Below are 16664 nucleotides of genomic sequence, written 5' to 3'. Positions count from 1 at the left end.
CCTTCATTGCCCCTCCCAGGCAGGCTCTGCAGCTGCTTCTGCAAGCCACAGGCTGGGAATCCTTTGGTGTCCTGTGGCAGTTGGGCTGCTGGATGTCCTGCCCCCAGCAGTGGGGCAGTGAGCACTGCTGCCAGCCACAGCCAGGGCGCCTGGGGGCTCTGTGGGGCTCTAGAGCAGTGACAGGGAGGTGCTGCAGGGCAGGGCAGGGGCCTGGGGAGCTGCTGTCAGTCCTGCTGGGGAGGCCCTACCCTGCCTGGCAGCTTCACACCAGGCTCTGCCCTGCCCAGGGCTGAAGCCAGCTGGGTGCTGGGCACTGGGTACCTGCCCCTGCCATGTGCTGCTGCAGGACACCTCCTGGCTCTGCTGTGCTGAGCTCCTGCTCCTGCTCCTGCTCCTGGGGGGGGCTGGGGGCAGCAGCTGCACACAGGGGAGGGCCTGGCCTGGCCTGGCTCCTGCAGCAGGCACAGGGCTGCCCCGGGGGGGAGGGCACAGGGCTGCACTCTGGGGGGAGGGCACAGGGCTGCACTCTGGGGGAAGGGCACAGGGCTGCCTGGGGGGGAGGGCACAGGGCTGCACTCTGGGGGGGAAGGGCACAGGGCTGCCCTGGGGGGGAGGGCACAGGGCTGCACTCTGGGGGGAGGGCACAGGGCTGCACTCTGGGGGAAGGGCACAGGGCTGCCTGGGGGGGGAGGGCACAGGGCTGCACTCTGGGGGGAGGGCACAGGGCTGCCCTGGGGGGGAGGGCACAGGGCTGCACTCTGGGGGGGGAGGGCACAGGGCTGCTCTGGGGGGGGAGGGCACAGGGCTGCCCTGGGGGGGAAGGGCACAGGGCTGCCCTGGGGGGGAGGGCACAGGGCTGCACTCTGGGGGGGAGGGCACAGGGCTGCCCTGGGGGGGAGGGCACAGGGCTGCCTTGTCTCACAGATGGCTTTTCAGCTGCTCACACCATCACAGGGTTGTTTGGGGTGGCAAAGCCCTCTCAGATCACCCAGGCCAACCTTCAGCCCAGCCCCACCGTGGGCACCAAAGCCTGCCCCAGGAGCCATGGCCACACATCCCTGGAGCCCCTCCAGCCATGGGGACTCCACCACCTCCCTGGGCAGCCTCTGCCAGGCCCTGACCACTCTCCAGCAAAGAAACTTTCCCTGCTCTCCAGCCTGACCCTCCCCTGGCACAATTCCAGGACATTTCTTCTCCTTCTCCCACCTGAGAGCAGGGAGCAGAGCCCAGCCCCCACCTGCCTGCAGCCTCCTCTCAGGTGGGGAGCAAGGAGCTCTCCCTCAGCCCCCTGCAGACTGAGCCCCCCCAGCTCCCTCAGCTGCTCGCAGGACTTATGTCTGGGCCCACTCCATTCCTTCAGTGTCCTTCTTGGAGTGAGAGGCCCAAAGCTGCCCCCAGGCCTCAAGCTGTGGCCTCCCCAGTGCCCAGCACAGGGCCATGATCACCTCCCTGCTCCTGCTGCCCACCCCAGGGCTGCTCCAGGCCAGGCTGCTGGAGGCCTTCTTGGCCACCTGGGCACCCCCTGGCTCACCTCCAGCTGCTGGCACCCAGCACCCCCAGGGCCCTTTCTGCTGGGCAGTTTCCAGCCCCTGTGCCCCAAGCCTGGAGCCTTCCTGGGGTGGTTGTGGCCCAAGTGCAGGACCCAGCCCTTGGCCTCAGCTGATGGATCCAGCCTGGCCAGGTCCCTCCAGCAGATCAGCACTGCCACACAACTCGGTGTCACCTGCAAACATCTGGAGGGAGTCTTCACCCTCTAGTCCAGGTCATGGACAAAGCTGTTAGAGAGAGCTGGCCCCAGCCCTGGGCCCTGGGATCCCCCCCTGTGCCACCTGTGCCCCTGTGCCACCTGTGCCCAGCCACCTCCTGCATCCACTCCATTCCCACCCCCCTTGGGCCTGGCCCCCAGGCAGCTCCCAAGCCAGGGCAGTGTGCCCCCAGCCCAGCCATGAGCAGCTTCCCCAGGAGGCTGCTGTGGGACAGTGCCAAAGGCTTTGCTGGAGCCCAGCCCCACAGCAGCCACAGCCTGCTGCCTGCCCACTGTGCTGAGCAGAGAGCCTGCACCTTCTGAGGGGGGGCAGTGGCAGGTGCAGTGTGTGGGGAGGCACTGGGCTTGTGCCAGCAGCCTCCTCCCCTCCTGCCAGGCCAGGGGCCCTGGGCCATGGCAGTGTCTGCCCAGCAGGCACAGCCTTGTGAGTCCCCCTCAGGGGCAGGCTGTGTGATGGCTTTGTGCTACACAGTCCCTGGGGATCACACAGCCACAGAGAGCTCTGGGCTGGAAGGGAGCTCCACAGCTCATCCAGTCCCAGCCCTGCCCCCAGCAGGGACATCCTCCCCTGGAGCAGGCTGCCCAGGGCCCTCTCCAGCCTCACCTGGAATAGCTCCAGGGATGGAGCCTCAACCACCTCCCTGGGCAGCCTGCTGCAGTGTTCCAGCAGCCTCCTGGGGCAGAACTTGTTCCTCACATCCAAGCTCAATCTGCTGAGCTCTGCTCTGAAGCCATTGCCCCTGGGTCTGTCCCTGCAGGCCTTTGGGAACAGTCCCTCTGCAGCCTTCCTGGAGCCCCTTCAGTACTGGCAGTGCTGAAATGCAGTCCCAGCACTGCCTCCCCCTGGTGTGACAGACCTGCTCCATCCCTGCCCCCCACAGTGGGCTGGGCTTGGTGTCCCAGAGCTCCTGCCCCTGCTGGGGGGCTGGGAGCCCATGAGCTGCATGCTGGTGAACCTCAGACCCTGCAGGGGGAGAATCAATCCTGCAGCTGCAGAGGAGAGCCTGGCCTGGGGCAGCCTGCTGGAGGGGAAGAGCACAGGGTCCCTGCTGGGGCTTGGCTTGGGCTCAGCTCAGCTCTGCAGTTCCTGATGGCTGTGGCTGGTGCACAGATGCTGCAGCTCCTGGGGCAGCCCAGGCAGGAGGCACAGGGCCTGGGCAGGGCCTGGGCAGGGCAGGGCCTGGGGATGTCTTCTGCCTTCAGAGCAGTTACAACACATCCAAGGGAGGAGGCTGGTGACCTGCTGTGCCCCAGACTCTTAACTGGAAGCATCACTGCTGGCAGCAGAGGCTCTGCAGAGGCCCTGCCACAGCCTGCTGGTGTGGAGGCACAGCTGCCTGCAGACAGCAGAGGCAGCTCCCTGTGGCTGCTGGCCTGCAGTGCTTGCTGCCCAGGGCAGGCTGCCCAGCCTCGGGGTGAGGTCCTGCTGGGGCAGCTGCAGGCACTGCTGGCTGGGGCTGGGCATGCTGCAGGCTGGCAGCACTGCTGGGCAGCAGTCCTCTTGGGGTGAAAGGGCACCAAAAAGAGCCTGGGATGAAAAGTCCTGAGTGCCTGGGGGGTGCTGCTGCTGCTCTCCCTGTGCTGTGCTCCTCTCTGCACTGGGCTCCCTCAGGGCTGGCATCTTGCCCTTCAGGATGCTGGCAGCTGCTGGCTCTGGGGGCAGTGGGCACAAGCAGGTCACAGCACCCTGCAGCTGGGAGTGAGTCCCTTTCCTGGGCTCCAGCTGAGGCCATGCCAGGCTCTGCTTGCCTCACAGGGCTGAACAGGCCCCAGGGGCCCTGCTGGCTGGCTTCCCAAGTGGCCACAGGCACTCTGGTTCCTGGCCCCCAGCTGGGCACAGCCTTGCCCAGCCCAGGCTGGCTCAGTGTGCTGGGGGTGCAGCCCCTGGGCTGCTGCCATCCTCAGGGCAGGGTGTGCTCTCACCCCTGGGTGTCACAGCAGGCCAAGCACTCTCTGCTCACACTCCCCGTGGCCACAGCAGCTCTCTGTCTCTTCTGGGCCCAGCTGGCAGCCCAGCCTGGTTCATGGTGCCAGCCCTGCGGGCTGTGGCACACTGAGACACAGCTGTGTGCTGGGGGCACTGCTGCTGTGTGCCTGGCAGCACCTGGACCCAGACCTGGCTGCTGGGCATGGGGCTGGCCTGCCCTGCCTGCTGTGCCCATGCTGGGCTCTGGCATGTCAGCAGAGCAGGGAATGCCTGTGCAGGGCTTGGCACCTCCCAGCTGCTCTGTGGGCACAGGCAGAAGCAGGCAGAGCTGTGGTGTTCCTCATGGCTCTTGGGAGGCTCTGCTGCCCTCTGCCTGCCTGGCCCTTGCTGCCTGTGCCCTGTGCCTGCAGGCCTCTCCTGGGCTGTGGCCTGTGCTGAGGGGTCCTGGGCACTCTGCCTGCCAAGGGCCAGAGCAGCTCCATGTGGGGCTGCCTGTGAGGAGGGGGTGGTGGCAGTGGGCACTGGGCAGGGCACCCCCAGGCCTGTCTCTGCTCTCCCCCAGGTCAGCTGCAGGTTGGCTCAGGAGAATGCAGGAGCTGTGCCAGGCGGTGAGCACTGAGTGGCTGCCAGGGACACCTCCAGCCATGCTCTGCTGGCCCATGGCCCTTCCTCACCTCTCTGCTTGTCCCTCTGCTCCTTCAGAGCCTGACAGCAGCCTGGCCAGGAGCTCCTTCTCCCCTATTGTGTGCCAGTGCGGTGCCCCTGCTGTGTGCCAGTGCAGTGCCCCTGCCGTGTGCCAGTGGAGTGCCCCTGCCGTGTGCCAATGGAGTGCCCCTGCCGTGTGCCAATGGAGTGCCACTGCCGTGTGCCAGTGCGGTGCCCCTGCCGTGTGCCAGTGGAGTGCCCCTGCTGTGTGCCAGTGGAGTGCCCCTGCCGTGTGCCAGTGCGGTGCCCCTGCCGTGTGCCAGTGGAGTGCCCCTGCCGTGTGCCAGTGCGGTGCCCCTGCTGTGTGCCAGTGCGGTGCCCCTGCCGTGTGCCAGTGGAGTGCCCCTGCTGTGTGCCAGTGCAGTGCCCCTGCCGTGTGCCAATGGAGTGCCCCTGCTGTGTGCCAGTGGAGTGCCCCTGCTGTGTGCCAGTGCGGTGCCCCTGCTGTGTGCCAGTGCGGTGCCCCTGCCGTGTGCCAGTGGAGTGCCCCTGCTGTGTGCCAGTGCAGTGCCCCTGCCGTGTGCCAATGGAGTGCCCCTGCTGTGTGCCAGTGGAGTGCCCCTGCTGTGTGCCAGTGGAGTGCCCCTGCCGTGTGCCAGTGCGGTGCCCCTGCTGTGTGCCAGTGGAGTGCCCCTGCTGTGTGCCAGTGCGGTGCCCCTGCCGTGTGCCAGTGCAGTGCCCCTGCTGTGTGCCAGTGGGGTGCCACTGCTGTGTGCCAGTGCAGTGCCCCTGCCGTGTGCCAGTGCGGTGCCCCTGACGTGTGCCAGTGCAGTGCCCCTGCCGTGTGCCAGTGGAGTGCCACTGCCGTGTGCCAGTGCGGTGCCCCTGCCGTGTGCCAGTGGAGTGCCACTGCTGTGTGCCAGTGGAGTGCCCCTGCTGTGTGCCAGTGCGGTGCCCCTGCCGTGTGCCAGTGTGGTGCCCCTGCTGTGTGCCAGTGGGGTGCCCCTGCTGTGTGCCAGTGGAGTGCCAATGCTGTGTGCCAGTGCGGTGCCCCTGCCGTGTGCCAGTGCGGTGCCCCTGCCGTGTGCCAGTGGAGTGCCCCTGCTGTGTGCCAGTGCGGTGCCCCTGCAGTGTGCCAGTGGAGTGCCCCTGCTGTGTGCCAGTGGAGTGCTCCTGCCGTGTGCCAATGGAGTGCCACTGCTGTGTGTCAGTGGAGTGCCCCTGCCGTGTGCCAGTGCGGTGCCCCTGCCGTGTGCCAGTGGAGTGCCCCTGCCGTGTGCCAGTGCGGTGCCCCTGCTGTGTGCCAGTGCGGTGCCCCTGCAGTGTGCCAGTGGAGTGCCCCTGCTGTGTGCCAGTGGAGTGCCCCTGCCGTGTGCCAATGGAGTGGCACTGCTGTGTGTCAGTGGAGTGCCCCTGCCGTGTGCCAGTGCGGTGCCCCTGCCGTGTGCCAGTGGAGTGCCACTGCCGTGTGCCAGTGGAGTGCCCCTGCCGTGTGCCAGTGCGGTGCCCCTGCCGTGTGCCAGTGCGGTGCCCCTGCCGTGTGCCAATGGAGTGCCCCTGCCGTGTGCCAGTGTGGTGCCCCTGCCGTGTGCCAGTGGAGTGCCCCTGCTGTGTGCCAGTAGAGTGCCCCTGCCGTGTGCCAGTGGAGTGCCCCTGCTGTGTGCCAGTGGAGTGCCCCTGCTGTGTGCCAGTGCGGTGCCCCTGCTGTGTGCCAGTGTGGTGCCCCTGCCGTGTGCCAGTGGAGTGCCCCTGCTGTGTGCCAGTGCGGTGCCCCTGCCGTGTGCCAGTGGAGTGCCCCTGCTGTGTGCCAGTGGAGTGCCCCTGCCGTGTGCCAGTGCAGTGCCCCTGCTGTGTGCCAGTGCGGTGCCCCTGCCGTGTGCCAGTGGAGTGCCCCTGCTGTGTGCCAGTGGAGTGCCCCTGCTGTGTGCCAGTGCAGTGCCCCTGCTGTGTGCCAGTGCGGTGCCCCTGCCGTGTGCCAGTGCGGTGCCCCTGCTGTGTGCCAGTGCGGTGCCCCTGCTGTGTGTCAGTGGAGTGCCCCTGCCGTGTGCCAGTGGAGTGCCCCTGCTGTGTGCCAGTGCGGTGCCCCTGCCGTGTGCCAGTGGAGTGCCCCTGCTGTGTGCCAGTGCGGTGCCCCTGCTGTGTGCCAGTGCGGTGCCCCTGCTGTGTGTCAGTGGAGTGCCCCTGCTGTGTGCCAGTGCAGTGCCCCTGCTGTGTGCCAGTGCGGTGCCCCTGCCGTGTGCCAGTGCGGTGCCCCTGCTGTGTGCCAGTGCGGTGCCACTGCCGTGTGCCAGTGGAGTGCCCCTGCTGTGTGCCAGTGCGGTGCCCCTGCCGTGTGCCAGTGCGGTGCCCCTGCCGTGTGCCAGTGCGGTGCCCCTGCAGTGTGCCAGTGGAGTGCCCCTGCTGTGTGCCAGTGGAGTGCCCCTGCCGTGTGCCAATGGAGTGGCACTGCTGTGTGTCAGTGGAGTGCCCCTGCCGTGTGCCAGTGCGGTGCCCCTGCCGTGTGCCAGTGGAGTGCCCCTGCTGTGTGCCAGTGGAGTGCCCCTGCTGTGTGCCAGTGGAGTGCCCCTGCTGTGTGCCAGTGCGGTGCCCCTGCCGTGTGCCAGTGGAGTGCCCCTGCTGTGTGCCAGTGCGGTGCCCCTGCCGTGTGCCAGTGCGGTGCCCCTGCCGTGTGCCAATGGAGTGCCCCTGCCGTGTGCCAGTGTGGTGCCCCTGCTGTGTGCCAGTGCAGTGCCCCTGCCGTGTGCCAGTGGAGTGCCCCTGCTGTGTGCCAGTAGAGTGCCCCTGCCGTGTGCCAGTGGAGTGCCCCTGCTGTGTGCCAGTGGAGTGCCCCTGCTGTGTGCCAGTGCGGTGCCCCTGCCGTGTGCCAGTGGAGTGCCCCTGCTGTGTGCCAGTGCGGTGCCCCTGCCGTGTGCCAGTGGAGTGCCCCTGCTGTGTGCCAGTGCGGTGCCCCTGCTGTGTGCCAGTGTGGTGCCCCTGCTGTGTGCCAGTGGAGTGCCCCTGCCGTGTGCCAGTGCAGTGCCCCTGCTGTGTGCCAGTGCGGTGCCCCTGCCGTGTGCCAGTGGAGTGCCCCTGCCGTGTGCCAGTGGAGTGCCCCTGCCGTGTGCCAGTGCGGTGCCCCTGCTGTGTGCCAGTGCGGTGCCCCTGCAGTGTGCCAGTGGAGTGCCCCTGCTGTGTGCCAGTGCAGTGCCCCTGCCGTGTGCCAATGGAGTGCCCCTGCTGTGTGCCAGTGGAGTGCCCCTGCTGTGTGCCAGTGCGGTGCCCCTGCTGTGTGCCAGTGCGGTGCCCCTGCCGTGTGCCAGTGGAGTGCCCCTGCTGTGTGCCAGTGCAGTGCCCCTGCCGTGTGCCAATGGAGTGCCCCTGCTGTGTGCCAGTGGAGTGCCCCTGCTGTGTGCCAGTGGAGTGCCCCTGCCGTGTGCCAGTGCGGTGCCCCTGCTGTGTGCCAGTGGAGTGCCCCTGCTGTGTGCCAGTGCGGTGCCCCTGCCGTGTGCCAGTGCAGTGCCCCTGCTGTGTGCCAGTGGGGTGCCACTGCTGTGTGCCAGTGCAGTGCCCCTGCCGTGTGCCAGTGCGGTGCCCCTGACGTGTGCCAGTGCAGTGCCCCTGCCGTGTGCCAGTGGAGTGCCACTGCCGTGTGCCAGTGCGGTGCCCCTGCCGTGTGCCAGTGGAGTGCCACTGCTGTGTGCCAGTGGAGTGCCCCTGCTGTGTGCCAGTGCGGTGCCCCTGCCGTGTGCCAGTGCGGTGCCCCTGCTGTGTGCCAGTGGGGTGCCCCTGCTGTGTGCCAGTGGAGTGCCAATGCTGTGTGCCAGTGCGGTGCCCCTGCCGTGTGCCAGTGCGGTGCCCCTGCCGTGTGCCAGTGCGGTGCCCCTGCCGTGTGCCAGTGGAGTGCCCCTGCCGTGTGCCAGTGGAGTGCCCCTGCCGTGTGCCAGTGCGGTGCCCCTGCTGTGTGCCAGTGCGGTGCCCCTGCAGTGTGCCAGTGGAGTGCCCCTGCTGTGTGCCAGTGGAGTGCCCCTGCCGTGTGCCAATGGAGTGGCACTGCTGTGTGTCAGTGGAGTGCCCCTGCCGTGTGCCAGTGCGGTGCCCCTGCCGTGTGCCAGTGGAGTGCCACTGCCGTGTGCCAGTGGAGTGCCCCTGCCGTGTGCCAGTGCGGTGCCCCTGCCGTGTGCCAGTGCGGTGCCCCTGCCGTGTGCCAGTGGAGTGCCCCTGCTGTGTGCCAGTAGAGTGCCCCTGCCGTGTGCCAGTGGAGTGCCCCTGCTGTGTGCCAGTGGAGTGCCCCTGCTGTGTGCCAGTGCGGTGCCCCTGCTGTGTGCCAGTGTGGTGCCCCTGCCGTGTGCCAGTGGAGTGCCCCTGCTGTGTGCCAGTGCGGTGCCCCTGCCGTGTGCCAGTGGAGTGCCCCTGCTGTGTGCCAGTGGAGTGCCCCTGCCGTGTGCCAGTGCAGTGCCCCTGCTGTGTGCCAGTGCGGTGCCCCTGCCGTGTGCCAGTGGAGTGCCCCTGCTGTGTGCCAGTGGAGTGCCCCTGCTGTGTGCCAGTGCAGTGCCCCTGCTGTGTGCCAGTGCGGTGCCCCTGCCGTGTGCCAGTGCGGTGCCCCTGCTGTGTGCCAGTGCGGTGCCCCTGCTGTGTGCCAGTGCGGTGCCCCTGCTGTGTGTCAGTGGAGTGCCCCTGCCGTGTGCCAGTGGAGTGCCCCTGCTGTGTGCCAGTGCGGTGCCCCTGCCGTGTGCCAGTGGAGTGCCACTGCCGTGTGCCAGTGGAGTGCCCCTGCCGTGTGCCAGTGCGGTGCCCCTGCCGTGTGCCAGTGCGGTGCCCCTGCAGTGTGCCAGTGGAGTGCCCCTGCTGTGTGCCAGTGGAGTGCCCCTGCCGTGTGCCAATGGAGTGGCACTGCTGTGTGTCAGTGGAGTGCCCCTGCCGTGTGCCAGTGCGGTGCCCCTGCCGTGTGCCAGTGGAGTGCCCCTGCTGTGTGCCAGTGGAGTGCCCCTGCTGTGTGCCAGTGGAGTGCCCCTGCTGTGTGCCAGTGCGGTGCCCCTGCCGTGTGCCAGTGGAGTGCCCCTGCTGTGTGCCAGTGCGGTGCCCCTGCCGTGTGCCAGTGCGGTGCCCCTGCCGTGTGCCAATGGAGTGCCCCTGCCGTGTGCCAGTGTGGTGCCCCTGCTGTGTGCCAGTGCAGTGCCCCTGCCGTGTGCCAGTGGAGTGCCCCTGCTGTGTGCCAGTAGAGTGCCCCTGCCGTGTGCCAGTGGAGTGCCCCTGCTGTGTGCCAGTGGAGTGCCCCTGCTGTGTGCCAGTGCGGTGCCCCTGCCGTGTGCCAGTGGAGTGCCCCTGCTGTGTGCCAGTGCGGTGCCCCTGCCGTGTGCCAGTGGAGTGCCCCTGCTGTGTGCCAGTGGAGTGCCCCTGCCGTGTGCCAGTGCAGTGCCCCTGCTGTGTGCCAGTGCGGTGCCCCTGCCGTGTGCCAGTGCGGTGCCCCTGCCGTGTGCCAGTGCGGTGCCCCTGCCGTGTGCCAGTGCGGTGCCCCTGCTGTGTGCCAGTGGAGTGCCCCTGCCGTGTGCCAGTGGAATGCCCCTGCCGTGTGCCAGTGCAGTGCCCCTGCTGTGTGCCAGTGCGGTGCCCCTGCTGTGTGCCAGTGTGGTGCCCCTGCCGTGTGTCAGTGCAGTGCCCCTGCTGTGTGCCAGTGCGGTGCCCCTGCCGTGTGCCAGTGGAGTGCCCCTGCTGTGTGCCAGTGGAGTGCCCCTGCTGTGTGCCAGTGGGGTGCCCCTGCCGTGTGCCAGTGGAGTGCCCCTGCTGTGTGCCAGTGGAGTGCCCCTGCTGTGTGCCAGTGGGGTGCCCCTGCCGTGTGCCAGTGCGGTGCCCCTGCCGTGTGCCAGTGGAGTGCTCCTGCTGTGTGCCAGTGGAGTGCCCCTGCTGTGTGCCAGTGGAGTGCCCCTGCTGTGTGCCAGTGCGGTGCCCCTGCCGTGTGCCAGTGGAGTGCCCCTGCTGTGTGCCAGTGCGGTGCCCCTGCCGTGTGCCAGTGGAGTGCCCCTGCTGTGTGCCAGTGCGGTGCCCCTGCCGTGTGCCAGTGCGGTGCCCCTGCTGTGTGCCAGTGTGGTGCCCCTGCTGTGTGCCAGTGCGGTGCCCCTGCCGTGTGCCAGTGCGGTGCCCCTGCTGTGTTCCAGTGCGGTGCCCCTGCTGCGTGCCAGTGTGGTGCCCCTGCCGTGTGCCAGTGGAGTGCCCCTGCTGTGTGCCAGTGCGGTGCCCCTGCAGTGTGCCAGTGGAGTGCCCCTGCTGTGTGCCAGTGGAGTGCCCCTGCTGTGTGCCAGTGTGGTGCCCCTGCCGTGTGCCAGTGGAGTGCCCCTGCTGTGTGCCAGTGCGGTGCCCCTGCCGTGTGCCAGTGCAGTGCCCCTGCTGTGTGCCAGTGCGGTGCCCCTGCCGTGTGCCAGTGCGGTGCCCCTGCTGTGTGCCAGTGGAGTGCCCCTGCCGTGTGCCAGTGGAATGCCCCTGCTGTGTGCCAGTGCGGTGCCCCTGCAGTGTGCCAGTGGAGTGCCCCTGCTGTGTGCCAGTGGAGTGCCCCTGCCGTGTGCCAGTGGAGTGCCCCTGCTGTGTGCCAGTGTGGTGCCCCTGCCGTGTGCCAGTGGAGTGCCCCTGCTGTGTGCCAGTGGAGTGCCCCTGCCGTGTGCCAGTGCAGTGCCCCTGCTGTGTGCCAGTGCGGTGCCCCTGCCGTGTGCCAGTGCGGTGCCCCTGCTGTGTGCCAGTGGAGTGCCCCTGCCGTGTGCCAGTGGAATGCCCCTGCCGTGTGCCAGTGCAGTGCCCCTGCTGTGTGCCAGTGCGGTGCCCCTGCTGTGTGCCAGTGTGGTGCCCCTGCCGTGTGTCAGTGCAGTGCCCCTGCTGTGTGCCAGTGCGGTGCCCCTGCCGTGTGCCAGTGCGGTGCCCCTCCTGTGTGCCAGTGGGGTGCCCCTGCTGTGTGCCAGTGCGGTGCCCCTGCTGTGTGCCAGTGGGGTGCCCCTGCTGTGTGCCAGTGCAGTGCCCCTGCCGTGTGCCAGGAGTCTTCCCAGCCTGGCACTTCCGTGGTGCTGTGGTTCTGAAGCTGTCTGTGGGGCTGGTGCCCAGGAGCTGAGCCCAGCTGTGGGCAGGAGAGCAGTGCTGAGCCTGGCTCTCCCCTGGCCCTGGTAGTGCCAACCTCTGCCCAGTCCCCAGAGACATGAGCCTGGGCAGTTGCATGGCCTGGCATGGCCTGGCAGCCCGGGGGTGCTCTGGGAGGTGTCCCTGCCCTCGGGCACAACTGCTCAGGCACAGGGAGCTGAGGCCCTGGGCACAGGCAGCAGGAGGTGCTGCTGGCCAGGCTGGAGCACAGCTGCTCAGGCACAGGGAGCTGAGGCCCTGGGCACAGGCAGCAGGAGGTGCTGCTGGCCAGGCTGGAGCACAGCTGCTCAGGCACAGGGAGCTGAGGCCCTGGGCACAGGCAGCAGGAGGTGCTGCTGGCCAGGCTGGAGTACAGCCACCTGCTGTGGTGCTGAGCTGTGGTGCTGAGCCCCAGTGCTGGGAGCCTGGGGCCAGGCTTGGACTCAGAGAGCTTCTGGGGAGCTGCATCAGCAGAGCCCCCTTGCCAGTGCCCCTCCCTGGGGGGCAGTGTGGGGCCCTGGTCACACAGAGGCCTTTCTGCTGTGGCTGGGGGCTGGGCTGAAGCTGCAGCTCCTCCTGCCGGGGGGGTGGCTCAGCCATCACCCTGCCTGCAGCCCCCTCTGCTCTCAGCTGCCAGGCCAGGGCTACTCAGGCAGTATCCTCCTGTGCTGGGGGGGCCCAGGCCCGGGGAGGCAGCCCCAGCACTGCTCTGGGCTGCTGCAGCCGCTGGGGGAGATGGAGTCTGCCGGCGTGGCTCTTCCCCTCCCAGCCTGCCCTGTCCTTGCCCAGCAGCTCCTCCCTGGCAGCTGGCAGCCTGCCCCAGGCCCTGCATCCCCTCCCATCTCTCACTGCTATTGCAGCAGCTGCCTTGGTCACTGCTTCCCTGGCTGCTGCAGGATGGGCAGTGTCCAGCACTGCTCCCAGGGCTGCCCCAGGCCGCTTGGAGCTCTGGGCAGCTGCAGTGTCTCTGCCGGCCCCAGCTCTGCCCCTCCAGGCCAGGACCCTGCCCTGCGGGGCTCAGGGGGCACCGGGCTGGGGCCTGCCCGGAGCAGCTGTCCCCAGGCCTGTCCCTGAGGGCACTTTGCTCCTCTGGAAGGGAAGGTATGGGAGAGTGGAGCCCCTGAGGTCCAGCTGCCCCTTGACTGTCACCTTGTTTTATGTCTTGCAGGGATAACTTTCATCCCAGACTTGATGATAATGAAACTACAGAGAAAAGAGAAGCAGGTTTGTGACCCTCTCTCCTTGTCCCTTCTCAGCTGGGGAGGCTGGGGCCTGGGTGAGCTGCTGCAGCTGGGCTGTGCTGGGAAGGGGCTGGGGCTGCCTTGCATTTCCAGGTGGGGCTGCAGCTCAGCACATCCCAATCTGATCTGAGCTGCAGCCCAGAGAGGATGTCTGAGGGGGGTCTGTCTGCAGTGGTGCAAATGCTCCTGCTTTGAGTCTGCACCCTGAGGAGGAGCAGCCTTTCACTTCCCTCCAAGCCCCGGGAGTCAGGGCAGGCTTGCATTTCATCACAGGCCCACAGGGCTGCTGCCACTGCTGTGGGCAGCTTGAGAGTGCAGGGCTGGCAGCAGCAGGGGGCTGGGCCAGGCCACATCTGCAGGGCTGGCAGCAGCAGGGAGCTGATCCTGGTCACATCTGCAGGGCTGGCAGCAGCAGGGAGCTGATCCTGGTCACATCTGCAGGGCTGGCAGTACCAGGGGGCTGGGCCAGGCCCCATCTGCAGGGCTGGCAGCAGCAGGGGCTGGGCCAGGCCCCATCTGCAGGGCTGGCAGCAGCAGGGAGCTGATCCTGGTCACATCTGCAGGGCTGGCAGAAAAAGGGGGCTGATCCTGGTCACATCTGCAGGGCTGGCAGCAGCAGGGAGCTGGGCCAGGCCACATCTGCAGGGCTGGCAGCAGCAGGGAGCTGGGCCAGGTACCAAAGGGCAGAGCCTGGCAGTGTGTCTCAATGGGCAGAGCCTGGCAGTGCATCCCAAAGGGCACAGCCTGGCAGTGTGTCCCAAAGGGCAGAGCCTGGCAGTGTGTCCCAAAGGAGAGAGCCTGGCAGTGTGTCCCAAAGGGCAGAGCCTGGCAGTGTGTCCCAAAGGAGAGAGCCTGGCAGTGTGTCCCAAAGGGCAGAGCCTGGCAGTGTGTCCCAAAGGAGAGAGCCTGGCAGTGTGTCTCAATGGGCAGAGCCTGGCAGTGCATCCCAAAGGGCACAGCCTGGCAGTGTGTCCCAAAGGGCAGAGCCTGGCAGTGTGTCCCAAAGGAGAGAGCCTGGCAGTGTGTCCCAAAGGGCAGAGCCTGGCAGTGTGTCCCAAAGCAGAGAGCCTGGCAGTGTGTCCCAAAGGGCAGAGCCTGGCAGTGTGTCCCAAAGGAGAGAGCCTGGCAGTGTGTCCCAAAGGGCAGAGCCTGGCAGTGTGTCCCAAAGGAGAGAGCCTGGCAGTGTGTCTCAATGGGCAGAGCCTGGCAGTGTGTCCCAAAGGGCAGAGCCTGGCAGTGTGTCCCAAAGGAGAGAGCCTGGCAGTGTGTCTCAATGGGCAGAGCCTGGCAGTGCATCCCAAAGGGCACAGCCTGGCAGTGTGTCCCAAAGGGCAGAGCCTGGCAGTGTGTCCCAAAGGAGAGAGCCTGGCAGTGTGTCCCAAAGGGCAGAGCCTGGCAGTGTGTCCCAAAGCAGAGAGCCTGGCAGTGTGTCCCAAAGGGCAGAGCCTGGCAGTGTGTCCCAAAGGAGAGAGCCTGGCAGTGTGTCCCAAAGGGCAGAGCCTGGCAGTGTGTCCCAAAGCAGAGAGCCTGGCAGTGTGTCTCAATGGGCAGAGCCTGTCCCAAAGGGCACAGGCTGGCAGTGTGTCCCAAAGGGCACAGGCTGGCAGTGTGTCCCAAAGGGCAGAGCCTGGCAGTGTGTCCCAAAGCAGAGAGCCTGGCAGTGTGTCCCAAAGGAGAGAGCCTGGCAGTGTGTCCCAAAGGGCACAGGCTGGCAGTGTGTCCCAAAGGGCAGAGCCTGGCAGTGTGTCCCAAAGCAGAGAGCCTGGCAGTGTGTCCCAAAGGGCAGAGCCTGGCAGTGTGTCCCAAAGGGCACAGCCTGGCAGTGTATCCCAAAGGGCAGAGCCTGGCAGTGTGTCCCAAAGGGCACAGGCTGGCAGTGTGTCCCAAAGGGCAGAGCCTGGCAGTGTGTCCCAAAGCAGAGAGCCTGGCAGTGTGTCCCAAAGGAGAGAGCCTGGCAGTGTGTCCCAAAGGGCAGAGCCTGGCAGTGTGTCCCAAAGGGCACAGGCTGGCAGTGTGTCCCAAAGGGCACAGCCTGGCAGTGTGTCTTGGAGCTGCTGGGCTGAGTCAGAGCAGGCCTCAGTGCAGAGGAGGGAGTGCAGCAGATCTTGCCCCAGCACTGCTGGGTCACTGCTGGGGGGCAGGGGAAGGCCTGGGGCACAGCAGGGCAGTGTGGGGCAGGGTGAGTGAGCTCTGCTGTGCTGGCAAAGCCTGGGTGAGGAGTCCCCAGCACTGCTCTGAGCTGCAGCAGGTTTGGCTGCTCTGGCAGTGGGGTTGCAGCAGTGACTTGGGGCTGGAGCTGAGCAGAGCTGCCCTCCCCCAGCACGTGGGGGGTTTGATCAGCTCCCAGGCTGCTCTGTCTCACTGCCCTTGCAGATAAAGCCTGGAGGGAGATAAGGGAGTGCTGGTGTGAGCAGGGAGGGCTGGGGGCTGAGCTGCTCAGCTCCTGAGCTCTCAGAACCGGCAGCAGTGTGGGACAGATCTTGAAGGCACAGGAACTGGCAGCTCCCATGTGCCGAAGGAGGAGCCCAGGGGAAGGCTCTGGGCCTGGATGAGCAAGCAGCTCCTGGAGGATGTAAGGGGAAAAAAGAGGCTGTATCACCTTTGGCAGGAGGGGAAGGCTTCTCCAGGTATGTTTAAGGAAGCTGTTAGATTGTGTAGGAAACAGGTTAGAGAGGCCAAGGCCCAGCTGGAGCTGAAGCTGAACACCTCTGTGAGAGACAGTCAGCAGCATTGTTACAAACACATCAACCCTACAGGAAGAGCCTGCACTACTTATTGGGCCTGCAGGGGAGCACTGTGACTGAAGAGGAGCAAAGGCTGAGGTCTTTGCCTCAATGTTTAACAGCAAGGCAGGAGGAGTTCAGGAGGAGTGGCCTCCTGAGCTGGGCCATGGGGTCGGGGAGCAGAGTGGCGCCCCGGTAATCCATGAGGAATTAGTCCAGGACCTGCTGAGCCACTTGGACACTCACAAGTCCATGGGGCCGGATGGGATCCATCCTAGGGTGCTGAGAGAGCTGGCAGATGTGCTGCCAGGCCGCTCTCCATCATTTTCCTCCAGTCCTGGCTCACTGGAGAGGTCCCAGGTGACTGAAACTGGCCAAGGTGGTCCCCATCCACAGGAAGGGTTGGATGGAGGAGTCTGGAAACTCCAGGCCTGGCAGCCTGAGCTCAGTGCCAGGGAAAGTGATGGAGCAGATTATCCTGGTGACAATCACTGCTCCTGAAGGATGGCCAAGGGCTCAGGCCCAGCCAGCATGGGGTTAGGAAGGGCAGGTCCTGCCTGACCAACCTGAGCTCCTTCCATGCCCAGGGCACTGCCTGGTGGCTGTGGGGCAGGCTGTGGATGGAGTCTGCCTGGGCTGCAGCAAGGCCTTTGCCACCATCCCCCACAGCAAGCTCCTGGCCAAGCTGTCAGCCCCTGGCTTGGCCAGCAGCAACTCTGAGCTGGGTTAGGAAGTGGCTGGAGGCTGAGCCCAGAGAGTGGTGGTGAATGGTGCCACAGCCAGCTGGCAGCCAGGCCCCAGTGCTGTGCCCCAGGGAGCAGTGCTGGGCCCCAGCCTGTTCCATATCTTCACTGATGATCTGGAGGAGGGGATGGAGTCCATCAGCAGTGAGTTTGCAGCTGACAGCAAGCTGGGGGCAGGAGTTGAGCTGTGAGAGGGTAGAGAGCTCTGCAGAGGGACCTTGCCAGGCTGGGCAGATGGGCAGAGGCCAAGGGCAGGAGACTGAACACATCCAAGTGCCAGGGGCTGCACTTTGGCCACAACAACCCCAGGCAGTGCTACAGGCTGGGGGCAGAGTGGCTGAGAGCAGCCAGGCAGAGAGGGACCTGGGGGTGCTGGTTGATGGTAGGCTGAACATGAGCCAGCAGTGTGCCCAGGGGGCCAGGAGGGCCAAGAGCATCCTGGCCTGCAGCAGGAACAGTGTGGCCAGCAGGAGCAGGGAAGACATTCTGCCCCTGTACACTGCACTGGATAGGCCACACCTTGAGTCCTGTGTCCAGTTCTGGGCC

The 16664-nt window shown here is 66.6% G+C and overlaps 1 protein-coding gene across 7 annotated transcripts in view; it reads left to right on the top strand.

Moving 5' to 3' along the window:
• Positions 1-16664, top strand: part of CHD6 (chromodomain helicase DNA binding protein 6) — a 99888-nt gene that overhangs the window by 24016 nt on the left and 59208 nt on the right. For 6 of the 7 annotated variants that reach the window (XM_068167303.1, XM_068167299.1, XM_068167298.1 and 3 more), the window contains exon 2: positions 12580-12635. The exons of the other annotated variant lie outside the window; for it this stretch is intronic. In XM_068167303.1, the coding sequence (XP_068023404.1) occupies positions 12603-12635 (33 nt within the window). In that variant the 5' untranslated portion in view covers positions 12580-12602. The remainder of the gene's footprint in view (positions 1-12579; positions 12636-16664) is intronic. 7 annotated transcript variants of the gene reach the window in all.

Source organism: Melanerpes formicivorus, unplaced genomic scaffold, assembly GCF_026170545.1.
Source record: "Melanerpes formicivorus ecotype bairdi unplaced genomic scaffold, bMelFor1.0.p_v2 SCAF_115, whole genome shotgun sequence".
Taxonomy (NCBI): domain Eukaryota; kingdom Metazoa; phylum Chordata; class Aves; order Piciformes; family Picidae; genus Melanerpes; species Melanerpes formicivorus.
Note: the sequence above shows the minus strand (reverse complement) of the source record. Positions and strands in the feature narration are given on the sequence as shown.